A 26,114-nucleotide genomic window follows, 5' to 3' on the forward strand; every position below is an offset into this window, starting at 1 on the left:
CCTGGAATTCAGGCTTGAAAAACGCCCCTGGTTTGTGTTTATCCACTCCTGACCCTCTGCAGGCTGGAGGAACGACAAAAATTGGATGGAAAAGCTCTCTCCAGGATGGAATATTTATGGATTTCCCCACAGGGATGAGGAGAATGCTGCAAAGGATTCCCTGCCTGGGAATGGGATGGGACGGGGTGTTTGTGGTTCCTCTCTTCCCTCAGTTAAGTGCTCACACCTTGCCTGAGCTCACACTCCAACCAGGAACAGGCATTTAGTTCTTTGGGATTCTTGGAGAGCATCCATATAAAGGCCCCGCTCCCCTGGATAGGGACAGGCAGCTCATGCCAGAGGCTGGGAATGCCACCTCAATCCAAGAGGAACATCCACAGCTGGACTGTGGCCTGAAAGCTTCTTTTATGGTGGCTCTGAGCGTGTCCAGAATAAATCCTGGAGGATATTTGGGACACGCATTCCCTGGCCTCCAGGAGAGCCCCAAAGCAGGATATCCATCCCACTCCTCTGGGAGCAGGAGCAGGAATGTGCCTCGCTGAGCTGTGTCCTCCCCGACCCCACACTCACCGCGGTGACGCTCGAGACGTCCTCGGGGATTCCCGGCTGCCCCTCTCCCTCATCCAGGCTCTCCTCGGCGCTGGGAACGCCCTCGGGAACGCTCTCCTCGGGAACGCTCTCCGGACAGCTGGTGGAGGAAGGCTCCTCCTCCTCGCCGGGCAGCTCCCCGGAGGAGGAGGACACCGTGCTGTCCACACCTCCGGCGTCACTCCGCAAGCCCGGCCGGCCCTTCTCCCGGTGGGAAGACCGTTTTCTGGGAGTGCCGGGATCCACGGAGCTGCTGGGAGTCTGGTCGGGGTCGGACCTGGAGTCGGCCGGGCACGTCTTGCGGCCGCGGGGCTCCAGGTCGTCGTCGCTGAGGTCCCAGAAGCGGTCGGAGCTGTTGAGCAGGACGAACTTGTTGGGGTCGCGGTGCTCCACCACCTTCCGCGAGCTGTTGAGCTGCGCCGAGGGCCTCCTGTAGAACAGGGCCACCCACGTGTGCAGGATCAGCTTCATGTCCTCCACGGTCTCAGGGAGGTTGCAGTCCCAGGGCCTGGGAAAAGCGAAGGGAAAACACATGCTTGGAATGTCTCCGTGGGCTCGGCGCCAAGGGAGCAGGGGGTGGTCGGCTACGGATCGGCTGGGGATGTTTCCGGCTTTTTTTTTAAAAAGAAATAAAAGTAAAAGTAGAGGATCCCAAGGGTTGGTTGGAGGACTTGAGGTGGTGGCTTTGGGGGCCAATTCTGGCTGCAGAGCCATGGGAATCATGGAATGGTTTGGGTTGGGAGGGACCTCTCAGCGTAATCTTGTCCAATCCCCCTGGACCAGGTTGCTCCGAGCCCAATCTGGCCTGGGACACTTCCAGGGATCCAGGGGCAACCACAGTTTCTCTGGGAAATCCTTTCCAGCCCTTCACCACCCTCCCAGTCAGGAATTCCTTCCCAATATCCCATCTGCCCTCTGGCACTGGGAAGCCATTCCCTGTGTCCTGTCCCTCCAGGCCCTGTCCCCAGTCCCTCTCCAGCTCTCCTGGAGCCCCTTCAGGCCCTGCAAGGGGCTCTCAGCTCTCCCTGGAGTCTTCTGTTCTCCAGGATGAACATTCCCAGCTCTCCCAGCCTGGCTCCAGAGCAGAGAGATCCAGCCCTGGGAGCAGATCCATGGTTTCCTCTGTTCCCCAAGGCTGGATTCCTGGTGGATTCCAGGCAGAGGATCCCCCTGGCTGTGGGATCATCCCAGAACACGGGTGGATTTCTGAGCTGGTCACATCCAACGTGTCACCCCCCACCCCTCCCAAATCCCTCCTTTTCTCCAGGGAAAACCCACCCAACCGAGCAGGGGCAGCAAAACCCATTCCCACACCAAGCAAAAATGAAAAAAACAGCAACTCCAACCCCTTCCCAAAGGCTTTTCCAGACTCCAGGCCGACTCACCCGTGCAGGGCGCGGATGACGGATCTCTCCAGGATGTTGTTGGTGTAGCGGGTGTCCAGGTTGTGGGCGTACTGCCCCTCCCACTGGAGCGTCACCTTCAGGGACTTGCCCCGCACCCTCACCGTGTGGCACTTGGCGAAGTCCTCCTTGTCCCGGGCTGAGCCCGTCCTGCTCCTCGCGCCCTCGGGGACCCAGGGCGGGCGGGACGCGCCGGGCTGGCGCCGGAACGGCAGCACCTTCCCCACCAGCGGCCCCGGTCGGGTTCTCCCGGTGCCGTTTTGGGTGGGGGCCGCTCCGGAGGTGGGCGTTCCTGGGGGGTTCGTTCCTGGGGGATTGGTGCCTCTCCTGCGCTGCTCCAGCGGGCCCGCCAGGGCGTAGGAGTGCTCCAGGGCCACGGCGCAGCGCTCCCTCTCCCCGGCCCATCCCGGCCACACGCCGGGCCTCACGCCGCTCTGGATGGGAATTCCGGAGGTTCTCTCCTCGGGAGCGGCGGCGGCGGCAGAGCCGTTGAGTCCCGGTTTTCCCGCGTTGAGTCCCGGTTTTCCCGCATTGAATCCCGGTTTTGCCGCGGCGGGAAGGGCCTGGTTGGGCGCCGCCCTCCCGGCGGAGGCGGTTCGTCTTCCAGGCCGCTGGTGTTTGGGGTCGGGAGCGGGAGCAGTGGCACGCGGGGATCTGAGCTGGGGACGGCCCTGCTGCTCCTGAGGGGAAGCACTGGGAGGGCTCGGGGACACCGGGATCACCTCAGGGATCACCTGAGCGTCCTCAGCGTCCTGGGGGGAGTCGCTGGAAGGGCTGGAGGACGCGGGGATCACCTCAGTGCTGTGGGACACAGGGATCACCTCAGCATCCTGGGGGGAGTTGTTGGAAGGGCTCTGGGACACCAGGATCACCTCAGCGCCCGGGGGGGAGTAACTGGAAGAGCTGTGGGACACAAGGATTACCCCAGTGCTGTGGGATGCAGGGGTCACCCCAGTGCTGGGGGACACAGGGGTCACCCCAGTGCTGTGGGACACAAGGGTCACCCCAGTGCTGTGGGATGCAGGGATAACCTCAGTTCTGTGGGACACAGTGAATACCTCAGTTCTGTGGGACACGGGGATCACCCCAGTGTTGTGGGACATGGGGGTCACCCCAGTTCTGTGGGACATGGAGGTCACCCCAGTTGTGTGGGACACAGGGACCATCCCAGAGCTGTAGGACACAGAGATCCCCTCATCGTCCTGGGAGGAGTCGCTGGAAGGGCTGTAGGGCACAGGGATCACCTCAGCGCTGGAGGGCACAGGGACCACCTCGGTGCTGGGGGACACAGGGGTCCCCTCCGTGTCCTGGAGGATGTAGAGGGACACACAGGAGCCCAGGGCCAGGTCAGCCAGCAGGTTCAGCCCGTGTGAGTTGCACTCGTTCCCGAGCTCAGCCGGATAAAACTCGTTCCCTTGGCTCTGCTCTCCGTGGGACTGGGGAGAGACTTCGGCTGGGAGGTCGGGGAGTGGCTCCTGCAACTCTGCGTGAGGAAAGAGAAGTTAAGGGGTGAATAAACATCAAATAAATCATAGAATCCCAGAATCAGCTGGGTTGGAAGGGACCTCCGAGATGATCCAGCCCAACCCTTGATCCAACCCCGCTGTGGTTCCCAGCCCATGGCACTGATGCCACATCCAGTCTGTCCTTAAACACCTCCAGGGATGGAAAATCCACCACTTCCCTGGGCAGCCCATTCCAATGGCTGAGCACTCTCCATGGAAAACATTCCTTCCTGATGTCCAACCTGACCCTGCCCTGGCACAGCTTGAGGCTGAGCCCTCTTGTCCTCCTGCTGGTTCTCTGGAGCAGAGTCCGACCCCCCCCCGGTTCCCCCCTCCTGTCAGGGAGTTGCAGAGAGTGAGGAGGTCTCCCCTGAGCCTCCTCCTCTCCAGGCTGAGCCCCCCCAGCTCCCTCAGCCTCTCCTCCCAGCACTTGTGCTCCAGTCCCTTCCCCAGCCTCGCTGCTCTTCTCTGCCCCTGCTCCAGCCCCTCCAGGGCCTTGCTGAGCTCAGGGCCCAGAGCTGGACACAGCACTCCAGGGGTGGCCTCCCCAGCGCCCAGCCCAGGGGCACAAGCCCTGCCCTGCTCCTGCTGCCACACTCTTCCTCAGCCAGCCCAGCAGCCATTGGCCCTCTTGCCCCCCTGGCCACACTCAGGTTCCTCTTCAGCTCCCTGCCCAGCCCAACTCCCAGCTCCCTTCTCAGCCCGTCTGGGCGCCTTGGGAATTCCTTCCCAATATCCCAATATTTAGCCTCTTCCAGTTAAAATCCTTATCCCCTTGTCCTCTCACTGCCATCACCAGGTGCCTCAGCCTTTTGAGGGAAAGATTTCCCAAGGGAAACCACGGAACTCTCACCGCTTCCCGCTCGGTCGTCGTCGCCTCCAGCTCGGGATGGGTCGCGCTCTGGACTTTCCTGTTCCTTGTTTTTCACCGGACTCGGGGCTCTCTCGGCACAAGGCACCTCCGTGGCAACGGGAACGAGGTCGGGAACAGGACTGGGGGTGTCTGGGATCTCCACAGCCTTGGCTCTCTTTGCTGCTGGATTGGGAGAATCGGGAGCGTCGGGAGCATCGTTTCCCTTCTCCGCGGGCTCGTCCGGGGGTTTACGGACGATTCTGGCGGCCAGGACCTCGGCACCTGGGACAGGGGGGAGGGAGAACATGACTTGAGGGTTGGAACGTGTTAAAAGGGCAGATTATAAAGGAATCAGGGATAAAGTTCAGCCTGGGAAGGGAGGGAGGTGTTTGTACGATTTGTTTGACTTCTCGTTATCCTGCTCGGATTTAATAACGGTAACAAATCCAGGGCTGGATTTGTTAATCCACCTGGAAGCAAAGGAAGGGAACAACACCCACTCTCAGGCACCTTCACTGACATTCCCTGGGTTCCCTCTTTTTTTCCTTCAGTTCTCCATCCCAGGAGAACAAGAGGTTGTGGAAACATTTCCACAGATTTGTCTGGATGCTGCCAGGAGCTCTGGGCACCTTGGGGGATGGCAAAGACTAAAGAGGAATCAGGAATAAAGTTCAGCCTGGGAAGGAGGAGCTGTTTGCATGAGTTGTTTCACTTCTCATCATCCTGCTCTGATCTACTAATTTATGGTCAAAAATAAATAATAAATAAATAAACAATCATTTGGTAATAAATAAATGGTCACAAATAAACAATAAATAAATAATAATTTGGTAATACATTCACTGCAATGACCTGATGATGTCCCTGTCACCTGGAAGCAAAGGAAGGGAACAACACCCACTCTCAGGCACCTTCACTGACATTCCCTGGGTTCCCTTTTTTTTTCCTTCAGTTCTCATTCCCAGGAGAACAAGAGGCTGTGGAAACCTCTCCACAGATTTGTCTGGATGCTGCCAGGAGCTCTGGGCACCTTGGGGGATGGCAAAGACTAAAGAGGAATCAGGAATAAAGTTCAGCCTGGGAAGGGGGGAGGTGTTTGTAGGATTTGTTTGACTTTCCATTATCCTGCTCTGATCTATTAACATATGGTCAAAAATAAATAATAAATAAATAAACAATCATTTGTTAATAAATAAACGGTCATAAATAAACAATAAATAAATAATCTTGGTAATACATTCACTGCAATGACCTGATGATGTCCCTGTCACCTGGAAGCAAAGGAAGGGAACAACACCCACTCTCAGGCACCTTCACTGACATTCCCTGGGTTCCCTCTTTTTTTCCTTCAGTTCTCCTTCCCCGGAGAACAAGAGGTTGTGGAAACCTCTCCACAGATTTGTCTGGATGCTGCCAGGAGCTCTGGGCACCTTGGGGGATGGCAAAGACTAAAGAGGAATCAGGAATAAAGTTCAGCCTGGGAAGGAGGAGCTGTTTGCATGAGTTGTTTCACTTCTCATCATCCTGCTCTGATCTACTAATTTATGGTCAAAAATAAATAATAAATAAATAAACAATCATTTGGTAATAAATAAATGGTCATAAATAAACAATAAATAAATAATCACTTGGTAATACATTCATTGCCATGACCTGATGATGTCCCTGTCACCTGGAAGCAAAGGAAGGGAACAACACCCACTCTCAGGCTTTTCCTTCACATTCCCTGCCTTAGCTCTGAGTTCCTTCTTTTTCCTTCAGTTCTCCTTCCCAGGAGAACAAGAGGCTGTGGAAACAGCACCCCAGATTTGTTTGGGTGCTGCCAGGAGTTCTCTGCCTGCTCTGGGCCCCTTGGGATGACTCCAAGTGCACTCCAAGTTTCCCACCTGGACGGAGTCAGCCCTTGGGATGACTCCAAGCAAACCCCGACTATCCCACCTGGATGAAGTCAGCCCCATTTATCCAGCCCTTACCTCTTTTCCTCCCGTGTGGAAGCTGCAGATTGGCCAACTTAAGCAAGGACCCCTTGGAATTCCCTGCGGATCCCGCCCTTTTGGAAGAGGGAGAGGCGCTGGATTTCCTCTTGGGGCTCCTGCCATCGTCTCCCGCGGGAGCCTCCGCTGAGCCCCTCTTCCTGCTCATGAGGAGCCGGGTGGATTTCCTCCTTCCCTGCTCCCCCCAGGGATCGCTGGAATCTTCCTCGGGCTCAGCCCCGCCCTGGGAATTCGGGGATTCCCTCCTGGGATCCGCCGGCGGCAGGGAAGGAGCAGCGGTGCCGAGCAGGGACTGCCCGTCCCCCTTCAAGCAGCCGGTGGCCGCCGACAGCTTCAGGGTGTAGCTCTTGGGATTTTGGAGGTAGTGCCGCAGCTGGCACAGGGACTTCTCCGGGAATCTCTGGAAGGGGTTGGATCCCTCCTCTGCGGGAGGAAAGGTCAGGTGGTCGCCGCCCTCGGGCTCCGGGTCCTGCCCCAGCCTCGCGTATTCCTGGAAGTGCTGCTTGATCCGCGTGCTGGCGCTGACGGAGTCATTCCATGGGCTGCTCCCGGCTTTCCTCAGGGCGTAGCGGAGCCCCGGCAGGAGGGAGGCCACTTTTAAGGGAATGTCCCTCCTGTCGCCGTATTTCCTGATGGCCCTCGGGGCGCGTTTTTCCGCTGCGAAAGGAGAAAAAAGTTAAAAAGGGTTGAATTTCCCCCCCCCCTCCCCAAAATCACCTCCCCCTCGAGCGCGAGGAGCTCCAGAACCCGGCCGGGAGATGTCCCGGTTTTGAGGGATGTTTGTGACTGCTGAGGGTGAGAAAGAGTTGCGAGGGGGAGTCAAAAAGAGCGAATTAAGGTGAATTACACCCAGGTGAAAAGGCTGGTGTTGTATCAGCCAGCCCCGTCCTGCAGGAAACTCCAGGGGGAGATGGCTCGTCCAAGACCCTTCGCTCCACAAATTCCCACTAAATCCAGCATTTCAGAGCTCCAGACAGAGATGGCTCACAGAGTGGTCCAAGATCCTTCACTCCACAAATTCCCATTAAATCCAGCATTTCAGAGCTCTAAAATACGTGGAATCTGTGGGGGGTTTTTTTCCCTTTTAAACTCGTTTAAATGTAGGGAGCAGCAGCATTTACAGATCGCTGGGGTTGTGTCCCTGCTCACACCCAACTTCCAGCAGCTCCAGCTCCTCCTGCCTGGGATGAGGGACACAAACACACACACCCACCCCCTCTCTGGGCAGGAATAAAGAACGGGTGATTTCCCAAAGCTGATCCTGCTGAAAACCCGTCAGGAAAACTCCCCAGCCCCACCATTCCCAAGCCTCCCTGGCCATCCCAATGCCAGCCCCGCAGATTTTTCCCTGCTGGGGTCGCAGCCCCTTTTCCAGCAGCAGCTCCATGACCTGCTCCAGGACTCCCCCACGCACTCCCCAAGTCTCCCAAGTTTCCTTCCCGGTTCCATCGTGTTTCCTGGTGCTGGAAACGCGGGAACAGCCCGAGCTGCCGAAGGAACCCCTGGGATTTGTACCTTCAGTCTCCCCGTGCTCCCGTCCCACTCTTCCTCATGGATCCGTGTCTCCCGGCGCCCTTCCACGTGGGCGCTGACCCCGCTTTCGTGCCCTTTGTTATTCCAAAGGCTGGAATTTCACAGTCTCAGGGATCCCACCCCCCACCCCCCCTCAGCTCGATCTGCATCTCAAAACCCTGCCTTGCGCCAGCCGGACATCCCAAAAAAAACATTCCCGCCCCCAGGAGCGGAGCTCCCCGGCGGCTCCAGGGCGGCTGCCCTCGCACTGGGTCTCCATGGAATTCGGTTCCTGGAGTCCCAAAATTCCCGGTTCCATCGCGGCACAGCCCCAGGTTCCATAAGCACCTCGTTCCAGGTGCTGGAAACACGGGAACAGCCCGAGCTGGAGGGATCGCACCAAAGGAACCCTTGGGATTTATACCTTCAGTCTCCCCGTGCTCCCATCCCACTCTTCCTCATGGATCCCTGTCTCCTGGCGCCCTTCCACGTGGCCGCTATCCCAAAGGCTGGAATTTCACAGTCTCAGGGATCCCAACCCACCCCCCCCAGTTCGATCTGCATCTCAAAACCCTGCCTTGAGCCAGCCCGAGATCCCAAAAAAACATTCCCGCCCCCAGGAGCGGCTGCAGGGCGGCTGCCCTCGCACGTGTCTCCATGGAATTCGGCTCCTGGAGTCCCAAAATTCCCGCTTCCATCGCGGCACAGCCCCAGGTTCCATAAGCACCTCGTTCCCGGTGCTGGAAACACGGGAACAGCCCGAGTTGGAGGGATCGCACCAAAGGAACCCTTGGGATTTGTACCTTCAGTCTCCCCGTGCTCCCATCCCACTCTTCCTCATGGATCCCTGTCTCCCGGCGCCCTTCCACCCGTGGCCGCTGACCCCGTTATCCCAAAGGCTGGAATTTCACAGTCCCAGGGACCCCACCCCCCCAGCTCGATCTGCATCTCAAAACCCTGCCTTGAGCCAGCCCGACATCCCAAAAAATCATTCCCGCCCCCCGAGCGGCTCCAGGGCGGCTGCCCTCGCACGTGTCTCCATGGAATTCGGCTCCTGGAGTCCCAAAATTCCCGGAGAGCCCCCGGGACGTGGTCAGCGGAGCTCCCTTTCCACACAAACCAGGCTCGTCCAGCTTTTCCCTCTGCTGGTGCTTCACACCCCCGGGCTCGGCCCAGCTTCCCATCGTGATCCCGCTGGTTTTCCCTGGCAATCCCAGTGCCCTTCCCTGTCGCCTCTTCCCTCCCGGATGGGTGGTTTTCCCGATCCTTGTTTTTGGCAGGCCCGGGCATCCCTGGGAGCCACTTTCCCAGCTGCCTGGCTCCGCCTCCGGCTTGGGAATGCCTTCCCAACATTCCTCCTGACAGCCCTCGGGACAGGGAGGGAACAGATTCCCAGCAGGGAGGCTGCTTGTTTGGAAACGGGAAACCTTATTATCCAAGGAAAAAGGGCTTTTAATCCCAGGGAATGGGAAACATTATTGCCCAAGGAAAGAGGCTTTTTAATCCCAGGGAATGGGAAACATAATAACCAAGGAAAAGAGGTTTTAATCCTAAGGAATGGGAAACATTATTACCCAAGGGAAAAGGGCTTTTAAACCCAGGGAATGGGAATCATTTTTGTCCAAGGAAAAATGGGGTTTAATGCCAGGGAATGGGAATGACTTTTGCCCAAGGAAAAGGTTTTTAATCCTAGGGAAAGGGAAACATTATTACCCAAGGAAAAAGGGGTTTTTAATCCCAGGGAATGGGAAACATTATTACCCAAGGAAAAAGGGCTTTTAATCCCAGGGAATGGGAATCATTTTTGTCCAAGGAAAAAGGGGGTTTAATGCCAGGGAATGGGAACGACTTTTGCCCAAGGAAAAGGGAGTTTTAATCCCAAAGAATGGGAACCATGACACTACCTAAGGAAAAAGGGTTTTAATGCCAGGGAATGGGAATGATTTTTGCCCAAGGAAAAAGGGGGGTTAATCCCTGGGAATGGGAAACATTATTGCCCAAGAGAAAAGGGGTTTTAATCCCAGGCAATGGGAAACATTTTTGCCCAAGGAAAAGGGGTTTTTAAAACCAGGGAATGGGAAACATTGGGGTTTCCCAAACGGGAAAAAAATGAGGTTTTCCCAAAAATGGGGTTTTAATCCTAAAGAATGGGAAATCTTATTACCCAAGGAAAGAGGGTTTTTAATCCCAGGGAATGGGAAACATTAATACCCAAGGAAAATGGGAGTTTAATCCTAAGGAATGGGAATCATTTTTGCCCAAGAAAAAAACTGGTTTTAATCCCAGGGAATGGGAACGATTTTTGCTCAAGGAAAAAGAGGGTTTAATCTCAGGGAATGGGAATGATTTTTGCCTGAGGAAAAATGGGGTTTAATCCCAGGGAATGGGAAACATTATTGCCCAAGGAAAAGGGTTTTTAGTCTCAGGGAATGGGAAACATTACCCAAGAGAAAAGGGGTTTTAATCTCAGGGAATGGGAATGATTTTTGCCCAAGGAAAAAGGGTTTTAATCCCAAGGAATAGGAAGCATTATTGCCCAAGGAAAAGGGGGTTTAATCCCAGGGAATGGGAAACATTGGGGTTTCCCAAACAGGAAAAAAATGAGGTTTTCAAAAAAAATGGGGATTTAATCCTAAGGAATGGGAAACCTTATTACCCAAGGAAAGAGGGTTTTTAATCCCAGGGAATGGGAAACATTTTAACCAAGGAAAAAGGGGGTTAATCCCAAGGAATGGGAAACATTATTACCCAAGAGAAAAAGGGTTTTAATCCCAGGGAATGGGAATCATTTTTGCCCAAGGAAAAAGGAGTTCTAATCCCAGGGAATGGGAATCATTTTTGCCCAAAGGAAAAGAGTTTTTAACCCCAGTGAATGCGAATGATTTTTCCCCAAGGAAAAAGGGTTTTAATCCCAAGGAATGGGAGTAATTTTTGCCCAAGGAAAAAGGGGGGTTAATCCCAGGGAATGGGAATCATTTTTGCTCAAGGAAAAAGGGTTTTAATCCCAGGGAATAGGAAGCATTATTGCCCAAGAAAAAGGGGGTTTAAATCCCAGGGAATGGGAAACATTATTATCAAGGAAAATGGGGTTTAAATTCCAGGGAATGGGAAACATTATTACCCAAGGAAAGAGGGTTTTTAATCCCAGGGAATGGGAAACATTATTATCAAGGAAAAAGGGGTTTTCAATCCCAGGGAAAAGAGGTCTTGGAGCCAGGGGATGGCCAGGATGGGCTCCCAGGAGAGCACAGGCAGGAATCCTGCTGGCACCAGAGGGAAAACATCAGGAAACCATCAAGGTCCAGACCAGGACACGTAATATGGGGGAAATATGTGGAAAATCCGTGTTCATTCCACGTTCTCCTTTTTCCCAGCTCTTTGCTTTGCTGCCCTCAGGCTCCATGTCCTCTCCAGCAGCTCCAAACCTTCCCAGCAACGAGCTCCTTGTCCTTTCTGGGATGTTCCTTGTGCCCTCCATCCCCTTCTCTTCCACACAGTAAATCCCTTCCTGGTCTGTTCTCCTCACACTCAGCCTTTTCCAGGGATAAATCCCTCTGCTCCAGAGGCTGTTGGGCAGCAGGATCTCAATCTCTGGGTGCTCAGGGCACTGAATTTGGGCATCAAAGACCTCCTGAGATGTCAAATTACCACCATGTTTTTACTCCACCTCCAAACCAACCTTGCATCCAAATCCTGAGGGAAGAACTTTGTACCTGGAAGTTATAAAAAACCTGCTCTTTGTTTGAAGCCATTTCCCTTGTCCTGTCACCACAAAAATCCCTTTTCCCATTTTTTTTTCAGGCTCCCTGTGTTTGTTCTCCATGAAAATCAGCACATTTTGGGGCCCTCCCCTGGCTCCATCCCCTTCTCTCCCACAGGGTAAATCTCTCCCTGGCCTGTTCTCCTCACACTCAGCCTTTTCCAGGGATAAATCCCTCTGCTCCACAGGCTGTTGGGCAGCAGGATCTCAATCTCTGGGGGCTCAGGGCACTCAATTTGGGCATCAAAGACCTCCTGAGATGCCAAAGTACCACCATGTTTTTACTCCACTTCCAAAGCAACCTTGTATCCAAATCCTGAAGGAAGAACTCTGTACCTGGAGGTTCTTTGAAGCCACTTCCCCTTGTCCTGTCACAACAAAAATCCCTTTCCATCTTTTTTATAGGTTCCCTGTGTTTATTCTCCATGAAAAGCAGCACATTTTGGGGCCCTCCCCTGGCTCCATCCCCTTCTCTCCCACACAGTAAATCCCTCCTTGGCCTGTTCTCCTCACACTCAGCCTTTTCCAGGGATAAATCCCTCTGCTCCAGAGGCTGTTGGGCAGCAGGATCTCAATCTCTGGGGGCTCAGGGCACTGAATTTGGGCATCAAAGACACCCTGAGATGCCAAAGCACCACCTTGGCTTCACCCAACTTCCAAACCCACCTTGTATCCCAATCCTGAGGGAAGAAGTTTGTACCTGGAAGTTATAAAAACCCTGTTCCCTTTCAGTTTGAAGCCACTTCCCCTTGTCCTGTCACCCCAAAAATCCCTTTTCCCATCTTTTTTTCAGGCTCCCTGTGTTTGTTCTCCAGGAAAAGCAGCACATTTTGGGGCCCTCCCTGGTTTCCATCCCCTTCTCTTCCACACAGTAAATCCCTCCTTGGCCTGTTCTCCTCACACTCAGCCTTTTCCAGGGATAAATCCCTCTGCTCCACAGGCTGTTGGGCAGCAGGATCTCAATCTCTGAGTGCTCAGGGCACTGAATTTGGGCATCAAAGACCTCCTGAGATGCCAAATTACCACCATGTTTTTACTCCACTTCCAAACCCACCTTGTATCCAAATCCTGAAGGAAGAACTTTGTACCTGGAGGTTCTTTGAAGCCACGTCCCCTTGTCCTGTCACAACAAAAATCCCTTTCCATCTTTTTTATAGGTTCCCTGTGTTTATTCTCCATGAAAATCAGCACATTTTGGGGCTCTCCCTGGTTTCCATCCCCTTCTCTCCCAAAAGGGAAATCCCTCCCTGGCCTGTTCTCCTCACACTCAGCCTTTTCCAGGGATAAATCCCTCTGCTCCACAGGCTGTTGGGCAGCAGGATCTCAATCTCTGGGGGCTCAGGGCACTGAATTTGGGCATCAAAGACACCCTGAGATGCCAAATTACCACCATGTTTTTACTCCACTTCCAAACCCACCTTGTATCCAAATCCTGAGGGAAGAAGTTTGTACCTGGAAGTTATAAAAACCCTGCTCTTTGTTTGAAGCCATTTCCCTTGTCCTGTCTCCACAAAAATCCCTTTTCCCATTTTTTTTTCAGGCTCCCTGTGTTTGTTCTCCAGGAAAATCAGCACATTTTGGGGCTCTCCCTGGTTTCCATCCCCTTTTCTCCCACACAGTAAATCCCTCCCTGGCCTGTTCTCCTCACACTCAGCCTTTTCCAGGGATAAATCCCTCTGCTCCACAGGCTGTTGGGCAGCAGGATCTCAATCTCTGGGGGTTCAGCTCACAGAATTTGGGGCATCAAAGACACCCTGAGATGCCAAAGCACCACCTTGGCATCACTCCACTTCCAAACCCACCTTGTATCCAAATCCTGAGGGAAGAACTTTGTACCTGGAGGTTCTTTGAGTTTGAAGCCACTTCCCCTTGTCCTGTCACCCCAAAAATCCCTTTTCCCATCTTTTTTTCAGGCTCCCTGTGTTTGTTCTGCAGGAAAATCAGCACATTTTGGGGCCCTCCCCTGGCTCCTCCCTGTTTTTTAGGCAGAATTCCCCCTTTTCCCCTCCTCTCCTCGCCCTCCCCACGCAGTGACCTTGCAGGGAGCCCTTTTTTTGTTTTTTTTCCCCCTCATTATCTCCAGGGAAAAACAATTCCCTTCTTTTCCACTGGGAGCTCTGCCCAGCCAAGTGCCATCCCCTGAGCACAGCTTAGGGATTTAAGCCAGGCTTTGCAGGACCAGGCTCCCATCAGCCACTTCAGGGAGCGGGTGCTGCTGAAAACTGGCTGAAAATTAATTATTTATCAAGGTTTCTCACCATTTCTCACCATTTATCAATATTTATTACCATTTCTCACCATAACTATTTCTCACCATTTCACACCATTTCTTACTATTTCTCACCATTTATCACTATTTCCCACCATTTATCCCCATTTATCAATATTTATCCCCATTTATTAATATTTATCTCCATTTATCTCCATTTATCCCCGTTTATCACAATTTATCAATATTTATCACCACTTATCACCATTTATCACCACTTATCAATATTTATCTCCATTTCTCAATATTTATCACCATTTATCAATATTTATCCCCATTTATTAATATTTATCTCCATTTATCCCCATTTATCACCACTTATCAACATTTATCAATATTTATCACCATTTCTCAATATTTCTCACCATTTCTCACCATTTATCAATATTCATCACCATTTATCACTATTTATCCCCATTTCTCAATATTTATCACTATTTATCCCCATTTCTCAATATTTATCCCCATTTATCAATATTTATCACCATTTCTCACCATTTATCAATATTCATCACCATTTATCACTATTTATCCCCATTTATCAATATTTATCCCCATTTATCAATATTTATCCCCATTTATCAATATTTATCCCCATTATCCCCATTTCTCACCATTTATCAATATTTATCTCCATTATCCCCATTTTTCACCATTTATCAATATTTATCAATATTTATCCCCATTTACCACTATCACCATTTATCCCCATTTATCATCACCATTTATCACCATTATCAATATTTATCCCCATTTATCAATATTTATCCCCATTTATCAATATTTATCCCCATTTATCAATATTTATCTCCATTTATCCCTTTTTATCCCCACTTATCCCCATTTATCACTATTTATCATCATTTCTTACCATTTCTCACCATCTCTCAATATTTATCCCCATTTATCCCCATTTCTCCCCCCATATCCCCATTTCTCAATATTTATCACTATTTAATCCCCATTTATCAATATTTTTCCCCATTTATCCCCATCCCAAAGGGGGGTGCAGTGACCCAGCCCAGCAAGGAGCAGCTTTAGCCCAGCCTAAAGCTCAGCCTAAAGCTCAGCCTAAAGCTCAGCCTAACGGGTGAGCTGGGCCTTGTCCTGCTGTGCAGGGGAATTCCCGAGCGGGAAAATTCCCCAAAATGGACCTTTTTGGGGAGGATCCCACCCCAAAAAAGAGGGAAGGGGCAGCTCCTACCTCGGGGGCACAGCGAGCGCGGCGAGGAGAACAGGAACAGGGCCAGGAGAGCGAGGGGATCCCGGGAATCCGATCCTAGGGCAGAAAACAGCCCTGAGAGGGAGGGAAAATGGGAGAACACGGGAGAACATGGGAAAATATGGGAAAATATGGGAGAAAATGGGGGAAAATGGGAGAAAATGGGAGAAAACGGGAGAAAACGGGAGAAAATGGGAGAACATGGGAGAACATGGGAGAACATGGGAGAACATGGGAGAAAACGGGAGAACACGGGAGAACACGGGAGAAAATGGGGGAAAATGAGAGAACATGGGAGAAAATGGGAGAACATGGGAGAACATGGGAGAAAATGGGAGAAAATGGGAAAACACAGGAGAAAATGGGAGAAAATGGGAGAACATGGGAGAACATGGGAGAAAATGGGAGAAAATGGGAAAACATGGGAGAAAATGGGAGAAAAGGGGAGAAAAGGGGAGAAAAGGGGAGAACATCAGAGAACGGGGGGGAAATTGGGAGAACATGGTAGAACATGGGAGAAAATGAGAGAAAATGGGAGAAAATGGGAGAACATCAGAGAACATGGGAGAAAATGGGAGAAAATGGGGAGAAAATGGGAGAAAATGGGGGAAAATGGGGGAAAATGGGGGAAAATGGGGGAAAAATCTGGAGAAAATCTGGAAAATGGGGAAAAATGGGGGAAAATGGGGGAAAATGGGGGGAAAATGGGAGAAAACGGGGGAAAACGGAGGAAAATGGGGGAAAATGGGGGAGAATGGGGGAAAACAGGAGAAAATGGGGGAAAATGGGAGAACATGGGAGAAAATGGGAGAACATGGGAGAAAATGGGAGAACATGGGAGAAAATGGGAGAACATGGGAGAAAATGGGAGAATATGGGAGAACATGGGAGAAAACGGGAGAAAACGGGAGAAAATGGGAGAAAATAGGAGAAAATGGGAGAACATGGGAGAAAACAAGAGAAAACAGTGGGATATGGGAGTTTAATCTCAGATTTCCCCCCCTCTCTTACCATCCGAGGGCGTGAGGAGGATGAAGACTCCCTGATCCTGCAAATATTTGATGATTGCCTGGAAGAGACACGGAAAAAAGTGGGAGCAGCCCCTCCTTTTTACCCCCCTCCTGGGCACACCCTTGGCACCGCTGGCGACACGTCCCCGGTGCCACTTGTGCCCCCAAAGGGTTCCCTTCATCCCCTTATTATCCAGCCCTCGAATCCCTCCCAGCTGGCTTCCTAAAAAAAATAAAAATAAAGATAAATATGCTCAGGTAAAGGAGCTGTAAATTCATTATTTCAGTCCCTCTGTTTTTAGCAGGTTTTTAGCAGGTTTTTATCAGGTTTTAGCAGGTTTTTAGCAGGTTTTAGCAGGTTTTTAGCAGGTTTTAGCAGGTTTTTAGCAGGTTTTAGCAGGTTTTTAACAGGTTTTTAGCAGGTTTTAGTAGGTTTTTAGCAGGTTTTTAGCAGGTTTTAGTAGGTTTTTAGCAGGTTTTAGCAGGTTTTTAGCAGGTTTTAGCAGGTTTTTAGCAGGTTTTAGCAGGTTTTTAACAGGTTTTTAGCAGGTTTTAGCAGGTTTTTAGCAGGTTTTAGCAGGTTTTTAGCAGGTTTTAGCAGGTTTTTAACAGGTTTTAGCAGGTTTTTAACAGGTTTTTTAGCAGGTTTTAGTAGGTTTTTAGCAGGTTTTAGCAGGTTTTTAGCAGGTTTTAGCAGGTTTTTAGCAGGTTTTTAGCAGGTTTTAGTAGGTTTTTAGCAGGTTTTAGTAGGTTTTTAGCAGGTTTTAGCAGGTTTTAGCAGGTTTTTAGCAGGTTTTAGTAGGTTTTTAGCAGGTTTTTAGCAGGTTTTAGTAGGTTTTTAGCAGGTTTTAGTAGGTTTTTAGCAGGTTTTAGCAGGTTTTTAGCAGGTTTTAGCAGGTTTTTAACAGGTTTTTAGCAGGTTTTTAACAGGTTTTTAGCAGGTTTTTAACAGGTTTTTAGCAGGTTTTAGTAGGTTTTTAGCAGGTTTTAGTAGGTTTTTAGCAGGTTTTAGTAGGTTTTTAGCAGGTTTTATCAGGTTTTTAGCAGGTTTTATCAGGTTTTTAGCAGGTTTTAGCAGGTTTTTAGCAGTTTTTAGTAGGTTTTTAGCACGTTTTTAGCAGGTTTTATCAGGTTTTTGTAGATTTTTTAGTAGGTTTTTAGCAGGTTTTAGAAGGTTTTCATTAGGTTTTTAGCATTTTTTTCAGGTTTTTAGGAGGTTTTATCAGGTTTTTAGCAGGTTTTTAGTAGATTTTTAGCAGGTTTTTAGTAGGTTTTTAGAATAAGAGCCAGGAATTCTGCTGGGTGGATCCAGCTCCTTGGAATTGCTGCCACCATCAGCGACAGGATGGTTTCCAGGCAGACGAGGAGGAAAAAGTCAGGCCCTGACAGTGGGAGACATCCATGGATATCCATCCCCAAGGAGCAACCTCAGCCAGCCCTTCTCTCCCTGCCAGGCCCTGGAAGGGGAAAGGAGACTGAGGGAATCTGTCATTCCCACTTTTGGGAGCTGCTGCCAAAGCTGAAATAAGGGAGACTGGATTAATCTGAGATTAACTGAGAGATATATCATAAAATCATGGAATGGTTTGGGTGGGAAGGGACTTAAGGCTCATCCAGTTCCAACCCCAGGGACACCTCCCACTATCCCAGGTTGCTCCAACCTGCCATGGGCACTTCCAGGGATCCCAGCTTCTCTGGGAAATCCATTCCAGCCCCTCCCCTCCCTCCCAGCCAGGAATTCCTTCCCAACATCCCACCTATTCCTGCCCTCTGGCACTGGGAAGCCATTCCCTGTGTCCTGTCCCTCCATCCCTTGTCCCCAGTCCCTCTCCAGCTCTCCTGGAGCCCCTTCAGGCCCTGCAAGGGGCTCTCAGCTCTCCCTGGAGCCTTCTCTTCTCCAGGGGAACATTCCCAGCTCTCCCAGTCTGGCTCCAGAGCAGAAGGATCCAGTCCCAAAAGCTTCTGTTCATCCTCACCTTTGGGTGGGAAGGAACCTAAAAGATCATCCAGTTCCAATCCCAACACCTCCCACTATCCCAGGTTGCTCCAACCTGGCCTTGGACACTTCCAGGGATCCAGGGGCAGCCACAGCTTCTCTGGGAAACCTCGGCCAGGGCCTCCCCACCCTCCCAGCCAGGAATTCCTTCCCAATATCCCACCCATCCCTGCCCTCTGGCACGGGGAAGCCATTCCCTGTGTCCTGCCCCTCCATCCCTTGTCCCAAATCCCTCTCCAGCTCTCCTGGAGCCCCTTTAGGTCCTGGAAGGGGCTCTCAGCTCTCCCTGGAGCCCTCCCAGAGGGAGAAGAAAACAGGGACATGGTGGATCTGGGAACTGAGGAGCTGCAGCAAGGACAGATCTTCGCTGTCCCCCTTTTTTCCCCCCCTCAGGATTTCCCCAACAAAGGATTAATCCATAATTCAGGCACTTTTTCCCCCTCAGGGATCCCCAAACACACATTCCAGGTGGGAAGCTGCACTTCCAGGTGGCTCCTGAGCTGCTGCCAACTCCCAGTGAGGGGAAAACGTGCCCAGACAGCCCCGGATTTACGAGCCTGGATCCACGGGAAGCACGGAATGTGAGGCAGGAGCAGGAGCAAACAAAAGCCAAACCCACTCCAGGCACAAATCCCAGGCTTTCTTTTTTTCCCCCTGGAGTCACCAGGAAGCAGGAGAATCCCACTGGGAACGAAAAGACTCGAGTGTGGTGGGAAAATGCCTTATATCAGATCCTATATCCCAAGGAAAATCCAGCTGCCAGCTCAGACGGGGCTGATTTTCCATTAACACAGAAAGATTAAATCACGTTTGAGGATAAAATAATAATTAAAGCAGGGAAATTCCTCCTGTTTTGCATTAATTGGGAATAACTTAACACGAGTTTGGAGAGTTCAAGCTCCACTTCCCTCCCAGAAGTCTTTTAAAACACTTACCAAGTCCTTTTCCTTCAGGTTTTCTACCAGCTGATCCATTTTATGTTGATCCTCATCGGATATTTCCACTTCATACAGGCTGGAATAAACCCCCTGGAAGCAGACTGGGGGCAGGAGGGAGGGGATTTGGTGTTAAAACGCTGCTTTTTGGGTGAACTCTGAACAAAGAAGTGCTCCTGTCCCTCAGGGCTGGGTGGGAACACTGGGATTGTGGACAGGAAAACATCCCTGGCTTTCCAAACAGGGTATCCCACTTTTTCGTGTCCCAGGAATGGGCTGGTTGAGGAATTGTGTTGGGAAAAGGGGTTTATCACACCAGGAGACCACATGGAATGTGGACAGGAAAACATCCCTGGCTTTTTAAACAGGGCATCCCACCTTTTCCTGTCCCAGGAATGGGCTGGTTGAGGAATTTTGTTGGGAAGAGGGGTTTATCCCACCTTTTCCTGTCCCAGGAATGGGCTGGTTAAGGAGTTGTGTTGGGAAGAGGGTTCTATCACACCAGGAGACCACATGGAATGTGCACAGGAAAACATCCCTGGCTCTCCAAAGGGGGCATCCCACCTTTTCCTGTCCCAGGAATGGGCTGGTTATGGAATTCTCTTGGGAAGAGGGTTCTATCACACCAGGAGACCACATGGAATGTGCACAGGAAAACATTCCTGGCTCTCCAAACAGGGCATCCCACTTTTTCCTGTCCCAGGAATGGGCTGGTTGAGGAACTGTGTTGGGAAAAGGGGTTTATCCCACCTTTTCCTGTCCCAGGAATGGCTGGCTGAGGAATTGTGTTGGGAAAAGGGGTTTCTCACACCAGGAGACCACATGGAATGTGCACAGGAAAACATCCCTGGCTCTCCAAACAGGGCATCCCACCTTTTCCTGTCCCAGGAAAACATCCCTGAGCTGCCCTGGTGTTTTTCCATGTATTTTCTTACATTCCCTGATATTTTTCTATCTGTAATCCCTTCAAAACAGGGCCCTGATGGCAATTCTCATGGCACAGTAGGAGGATCCCACTGGAAGGTTTCACGCTCACCCTCATTCCCGGTGTAATTCCTTTTCCCAAAGGCAGCTTCCGGCAGTTTTTTCCTCAGGTCGGACAATCCCATGACGTGGCTGATGTCCAGCTTGGGAGGCCTGTGGGGAAACAGCGGGATGAGCAGCAGGAAAAGCTTCCAGGATCAGGGATAGCAGGGAATGCTGGGAATCCTGTCCCTGTGGAACCGGAGGGAAGGTGCAGCTTTCCCAGCACTTGGCTGAGTGGAGGCTCCTGTTGTAACCCAGGATCCTTAAATCCTCAAATCACAGGTCCTGGAAGTGTCCAAGGCCAGGTTTGGAGCAGGCTGGGATAGTGGGAGGCATCCCTGCCCATGGAAGTGGATGATCTGGGAGGTCCCTTCCCACCCAAAGCATTCCATGATCCCATATCCTCATCTGGTTGTCCTGACAGAGACAAAACTGGTGCAGGGACCCCCAAAAATTCCAAGGAAAGGAAGGAAAAGGCCAACTCACAGCTGGGCTGGGAGGGAGGAGCTGTAGGGGGTCCTCAGGGTGATGTTGCACAGCAGCTTTCCCTGGATGGTGAGTGCTCCTCTCCATGGGCAGTACAGTCCTACAGGAGAGAGAGGGAAAACAGCTCGGGAAAACAGCTCAGGAAAAGCAGGAGAGGGGAACAAAGTGATTAAAGCACATTTATAACACAAAACAAACAACAAAACCCCCAGGAATTCCTACCTTGGTGGTCGCGCTCGGGCCTGCGGGGAAGGAAATAAAAAGAAAAGTTTAGGAATGGGGGGGAAAAAAAAAAGAAAAAAAGGGGGAAACAGGCCACAAAAGCCAATTTTTTTTTTGGAATGCCAGGGAGCTGCTGCTTACAGGTCTTCCATGGCCACGTCCTTGGGGTCCCTGTACTGGCAGCAGAGGAGGATGTAGGGACAGACCTGCCGGGGCCGCTGGGCCGGGCTGCCGCCGGACACCTCGTACACGTAGTACTGGGAAAGAGGGGGAAAAAACCCACGGATAAGCAGGGTGAGGAATGAGGGGAACTCGAGGCTGGAGCCCCCAGGGGAGGGTCAGGTCTCTGCTGGAGGTACCTGGCTCTGCTCGAAGGCCTGGCAGGGGCTGGGCGCGGCCGATCCCAGCTCGCGGCTCTCGGCGACGTGGCAGTCGTAGCCCGGAGAGGGGCAGGTGTAGGTGGTGGTGTAATCCTCAGGGATCACCCGGACCTTCCCCTGGATCGGGAAACCACCACAGAGACGTTAACACACCCCGTTTCCCACAGGAATTCAGTCCGGCAGGCGCAAAGCTTCGGTTTCCCGCCAAAAAGCGGCGTGAGGGGAAGCCCTGCCCGCGCTTCCCGTCGCTGTGAGGGGGCTGGGGGGGGCGTTCCAAAAATTGGGATTATTTCGGTGTGGGGGACACAGATTCATTGCTGGAGGAGGAGATGGGAGCAAGGTGGGTTTGGAGGCAGGAATCAATGGAAAAGGGAGAAAGGGTGGGTTTGGAGGCAGGAATCCAGAGGAAACAGGAGCAGGGTGGGTTTGGAGGCAGGAATCCAGAGGAGATGGGAGCAGGGTGAGTTTGGAGCAAGGAATCACTGGAAAAGGGAGAAAGGGTGGGTTTGGATCCAGGAATCAGGAGGGGATGGGAGCAGAGTGGGTTTGGAGCCAGGAATCCAGAGGAGATGGGAGTAGGGTGGGTTTGGAGGCAGGAATCCAGAGGAGACGGGAGCAGGGGGGGTTTGGAGCCAGGAATCACTGGACAAGGGACAAAGGGTGGGTTTGGAGCCAGGAATCCACAGGAGATGGGAGCAGGGTGGGTTTGGAGCCAGGAATCACTGGAAAAGGGAGAAAGGGTGGGTTTGGAGGCAGGAATCCAGAGGAAACAGGAGCAGGGTGGGTTTGGAGCCAGGAATCCAGAGGAGATGGGAGCAGGGTGAGTCTGGAGCCAGGAATCAAGAGGAAAAGGGAGCAGGGGTTGTTTGGAGCCAGGAATTGAGAGGAGATGGGAGCAGGGTGGGTTTGGAGCCAGGAATCCAGAGGAGATGGGAAGAGGCTGGGTTTGGAGCCAGGAATCCAGAGGAAAAGGGAACAGGGTGGGTTTGGAGACAGGAATCAGGAGAGGATGGGAGTAGGGTGGATTTGGAGACAGGAATCCAGAGTAGATGGGAGCAGGGGGGGTTTGGAGACAGGAATCAAGAGGAGATGGGAAGAGGTTGGGTTTGGAGCCAGGAATCACTGGAAAAGGGAGAAAGGGTGGGTTTAGAGCCAGGAATCCAAAGGAGATGGGAGTAGGGTGGGTTTGGAGCCAGGAATCAATGGAAAAGGGAGAAAGGGTGGGTCTGGAGCCAGGAATCCAGAGGAGATGGGAGCAGGGTGGGTTTGGAGCCAGGAATCACTGGAGAAGGGGGTCACACACCAGCTCCAGGGAGGACTAAAATGGAGCCCTGGTCTGACCAATCTTAAGGATTCCCCCTCAATCCCCCAAAATGCAGGAGAATCCAGGGAATGTGTGACTCTGTGGGACCTGATTTCACCCCCTCCCCCCAGTTATGGGCACCACAAGTCTCCTTAAAACCCACTCGTGCCCTTTAGTGGCCTCTGAAAACCAATCCATACAAAAAAAAACCCCAAAAAACCTTGGATTTTACCTTAATTAGCTTGCAATGACATATATCCCGATTTTCCATGGTGCCAGGGGCTGGGATGGAGGCAGTCTGCATGCTTGGAATATAAACCCCTGGGAAAAGAAGAGAGCAGTGCAGGAGAAGGTGAATCATCCAAAAAAATAAAACCTCTGGAAGAATCCCCCTGGGAATGGGAATCTCTGCAGAGCCACAAAAAGGGAAAAAGACCTTTCTATTTTCCTTTTTTTTTGTTTTTTTTTTTTCCCCTTGGCTCTTCATTCCTGATTTATGTTTGTGGAGAGGGTGTGTAGGGAATTACCTGGGGGAAACAGGGACTGGGAAAAGAGACACCGCATATAATATATAAAGATATATATAAAATTAAAATATATATAAAATATATAATACATATAATACATATTATATATAAAAATACATAACATATATAAATATATAGTATATAAAATACATATTATATATAAAATATATAATACATATAAAATATATAATATAAATAAATATATAATATATATTATAGATAAAATATACATTATATATATTTTATATATTACAAAATATATAAATATATAGTATATAAAATACATATTATATATAAAATATATAATATATATAATATATAATATATAATGTATATAAAATATAAAATATATATAATACATATTATATATAAAGATATATAATATATATAAAATATATAATACATAATATATATTAATTAAAATATATAATGTATAATGTACATAAAGTATATAATATATAATACATAAAAACCATATAATATATAAAATATATAATATCATAATGTATATAAAATATATAATATATATAATACATATTACATACAAAGATATATAATACATACAAAATAATAATACATAATATATAATATTTATAATATAAGATATATATATATATAAATATAATATATAATATAATATGTAATATTATTATATATTAAATATTAATATATTATATATGATAGTATAGATATAGTATATTTATATTATATGTAAAATATGTGATACATAATTTATATAAATTATATAATATATAATATATATAAAAATATAATATACATAATATTTATAATATATAATATTAATAACATATATATATATGTAAATATAATATTTGTCCCAGGATGATATTCCCACCAGGATTAAGGTCTTTTCCCAGCGAAATCAGCCACTTTGGTGACTTCTTTTTCAGGGAAAGAAAAGCCTGGAATGGCAGCATTCCCAAGGGAAGATCCCATCCCTGCCTGGGAGTACAGAGGGAAAACTGCTGCTCAATCCAGTAAATTCAGCTTCTTCTGCAAGAAACGGGATTTTCCACGGATCTGGGCAGAGGTTCTGCCTCTGGTTTTCCAAGGAGTTCGGTATTCCCCGGAGCAGGGAACGGGTGTCTGGGTTGTCCCCACGGAATTCTCACCTTTGGCTGGGTCTCCAAGCGTGGAGATGGAGCTGCTGTTGACCCGGAGGCCCGTCCGACACACCTCCCTCGCCTTGGGAAGAGCACAAACAGCCCCTTTTAACAACGATTTTCCCCCCCAAAAAAATCAGGGATAAGGAACAAAAGCAGCTGGAAAAACACTTGCAAGGATGAAGGAAACAAAACAAATGTCCACGGGAAGAAGCGACGGGGAGAAAAGAGAATTAACTGCCCAAAGCCACCCCCGGCATCGTTAAATAGTGTTAAAGGAATTCCTGCTGGATTCCCTGGGCATCCCTGAAAAACTCCTTTCACAAGATCCAAGGCATCCTGGTGAAAACACGGGCAGGGATAATTTGTGGGAGGCTCTCTCTCCACTCAGAATCCAGGAATCTGCCCCCAAAGCACCTGAAAAAACTCCATGTCCCGTCCCAGAGGGGCTTTTCCAGGCGTGCCAGACAGGTTTCATTCCCTGTTCTTGGCACAGGGCAGGGATAGGTGGGATATTGGGAAGGAATTCTGGCTGGGAGGGTGGGGAGGGGCTGGAATGGATTTCCCAGAGAAGCTGTGGCTGCCCCTGGATCCCTGGAAGTGTCCAAGGCCAGGCTGGAGCAACCTGGGAGAGTGGGAGGTGTCCCTGCCCATGGTAGGGGGTGGGATGGGAATGAGCTTTATGGTCCCTTCCAACCCAAAGCACTCTGGGATCCTGTGATTCCATGGAGTTGGAGACAGGGATGGCTCCAGACAATTCCTGTGGGATGCTGCTCTGAGGGATTAAAGCAAAAAACTAAATTCCAGGGAGAGCTGAGAGCCCCTTGCAGGGCCTAAAGGGGCTCCAGGAGAGCTGGAGAGGGACTGGGGACAAGGGATGGAGGGACAGGACACAGGGAATGGCTTCCCACTGCCAGAGGGCAGGGATGGATGGGATATTGGGAAGGAATTCCTGCTGGGAGGGTGGGGAGGGGCTGGAATGGATTTCCCAGAGAAGCTGTGGCTGCCCCTGGATCCCTGGAAGTGTCCAAGGCCAGGTTGGAGCAACCTGGGATAGTGGGAGGTGTCAGGGGTGGAACAAGATGGGCTTTAAGGTCCCTTCCCAACCCGAAGCATCCCGTGGTTCTGGGAGAAATGCACTGGGACAAAGGGAAACTCCTCCTGTCTCCCTGCAGAGGGCAAAGGGAGCGGCCAAATCCCAAAGAGAAACTGACCGGAGAGACGGAAAACAAGATCCGTCCCTAAAACCTCCTCCCGGACTATTCCAGCGGGAATCCCAGGCATGGAGGGCCAGGATTCCTCAGCCTCCAGCTCTGCTGGGACAGAGGGGCCACTCAGGATCGAATTCCAGCCGGACAAACATTCCCAGGTTACCTCTTCTTCCTTGTCGAAGAGGAGGAAGGCGAAGGTCTCCTGCAGCTCCTCCCGGCTGTACCCGGCGGCTTCTTTGGCTCGGGCGAAAGCTTTCAGCTGGAAAACACACGGGAAAACTTCATTCCATGTTTTTTAGGGGACGTGGAGAGGGGGGACAGCCCGTCCTAAACACCCCCAGCATTCCCAGGATGCAGCCTGGATCCAGCTGGATCAGCTCCTGCGCCCACACGGCGCTTCCAGGGAGAAGGTCGTGGAGCAAAGAGGATCCCGGTCCGTGGGTCCGGGAAGTGGTGGAAGGATGGGATTTTTGGGGGTCCAGAACTCCCAGATGACTTGAAAGCCCATTTTTTTATCCGGCTCCACAGTGATTATCCCCGGATTTAGGCAGCTTTTGCTTCTCCAGGCTCTCACAGAAAGGATGGAAAGAGGCTTTGGACAAGGGCATGGAGCGACAGGACAAGGGGGAACGGCCTTCAGCTGGAGGAAGGCAGGGTTAGATGGGATTTTTGGGAAGGAATTCCTGGCTGGGAGGGTGGGGAGGGGCTGGAATGGATTTCCCAGAGAAGCTGTGGCTGCCCCTGGATCCCTGGAAGTGTCCAAGGTCGGGTTGGAGCAAACTGGGATA

General features: G+C 50.6%; 1 protein-coding gene across 1 annotated transcript in view; it reads right to left on the reverse strand.

The window, feature by feature from the left end:
- The window catches only part of LOC116786775, a 37,258-nt gene that overhangs the window by 2,711 nt on the left and 8,433 nt on the right, over positions 1 to 26,114 (reverse strand). Inside the window, exons 4-18 of the mRNA XM_032687740.1 lie at positions 25,490 to 25,585; positions 24,125 to 24,197; positions 22,697 to 22,785; positions 21,141 to 21,278; positions 20,923 to 21,038; positions 20,782 to 20,801; positions 20,560 to 20,659; positions 20,084 to 20,184; positions 19,048 to 19,151; positions 16,118 to 16,175; positions 15,089 to 15,163; positions 6,323 to 7,000; positions 4,350 to 4,631; positions 1,974 to 3,474; positions 571 to 1,096 (exon numbers count right to left, since the gene is read on the reverse strand). Of these exons, the coding sequence (XP_032543631.1) occupies positions 571 to 1,096; positions 1,974 to 3,474; positions 4,350 to 4,631; positions 6,323 to 7,000; positions 15,089 to 15,163; positions 16,118 to 16,175; positions 19,048 to 19,151; positions 20,084 to 20,184; positions 20,560 to 20,659; positions 20,782 to 20,801; positions 20,923 to 21,038; positions 21,141 to 21,278; positions 22,697 to 22,785; positions 24,125 to 24,197; positions 25,490 to 25,585 (3,957 nt within the window). The remainder of the gene's footprint in view (positions 1 to 570; positions 1,097 to 1,973; positions 3,475 to 4,349; positions 4,632 to 6,322; positions 7,001 to 15,088; positions 15,164 to 16,117; positions 16,176 to 19,047; positions 19,152 to 20,083; positions 20,185 to 20,559; positions 20,660 to 20,781; positions 20,802 to 20,922; positions 21,039 to 21,140; positions 21,279 to 22,696; positions 22,786 to 24,124; positions 24,198 to 25,489; positions 25,586 to 26,114) is intronic.

The sequence above is a fragment of the Chiroxiphia lanceolata genome, chromosome 5, assembly GCF_009829145.1.
Source record: "Chiroxiphia lanceolata isolate bChiLan1 chromosome 5, bChiLan1.pri, whole genome shotgun sequence".
NCBI lineage: Eukaryota > Metazoa > Chordata > Aves > Passeriformes > Pipridae > Chiroxiphia > Chiroxiphia lanceolata.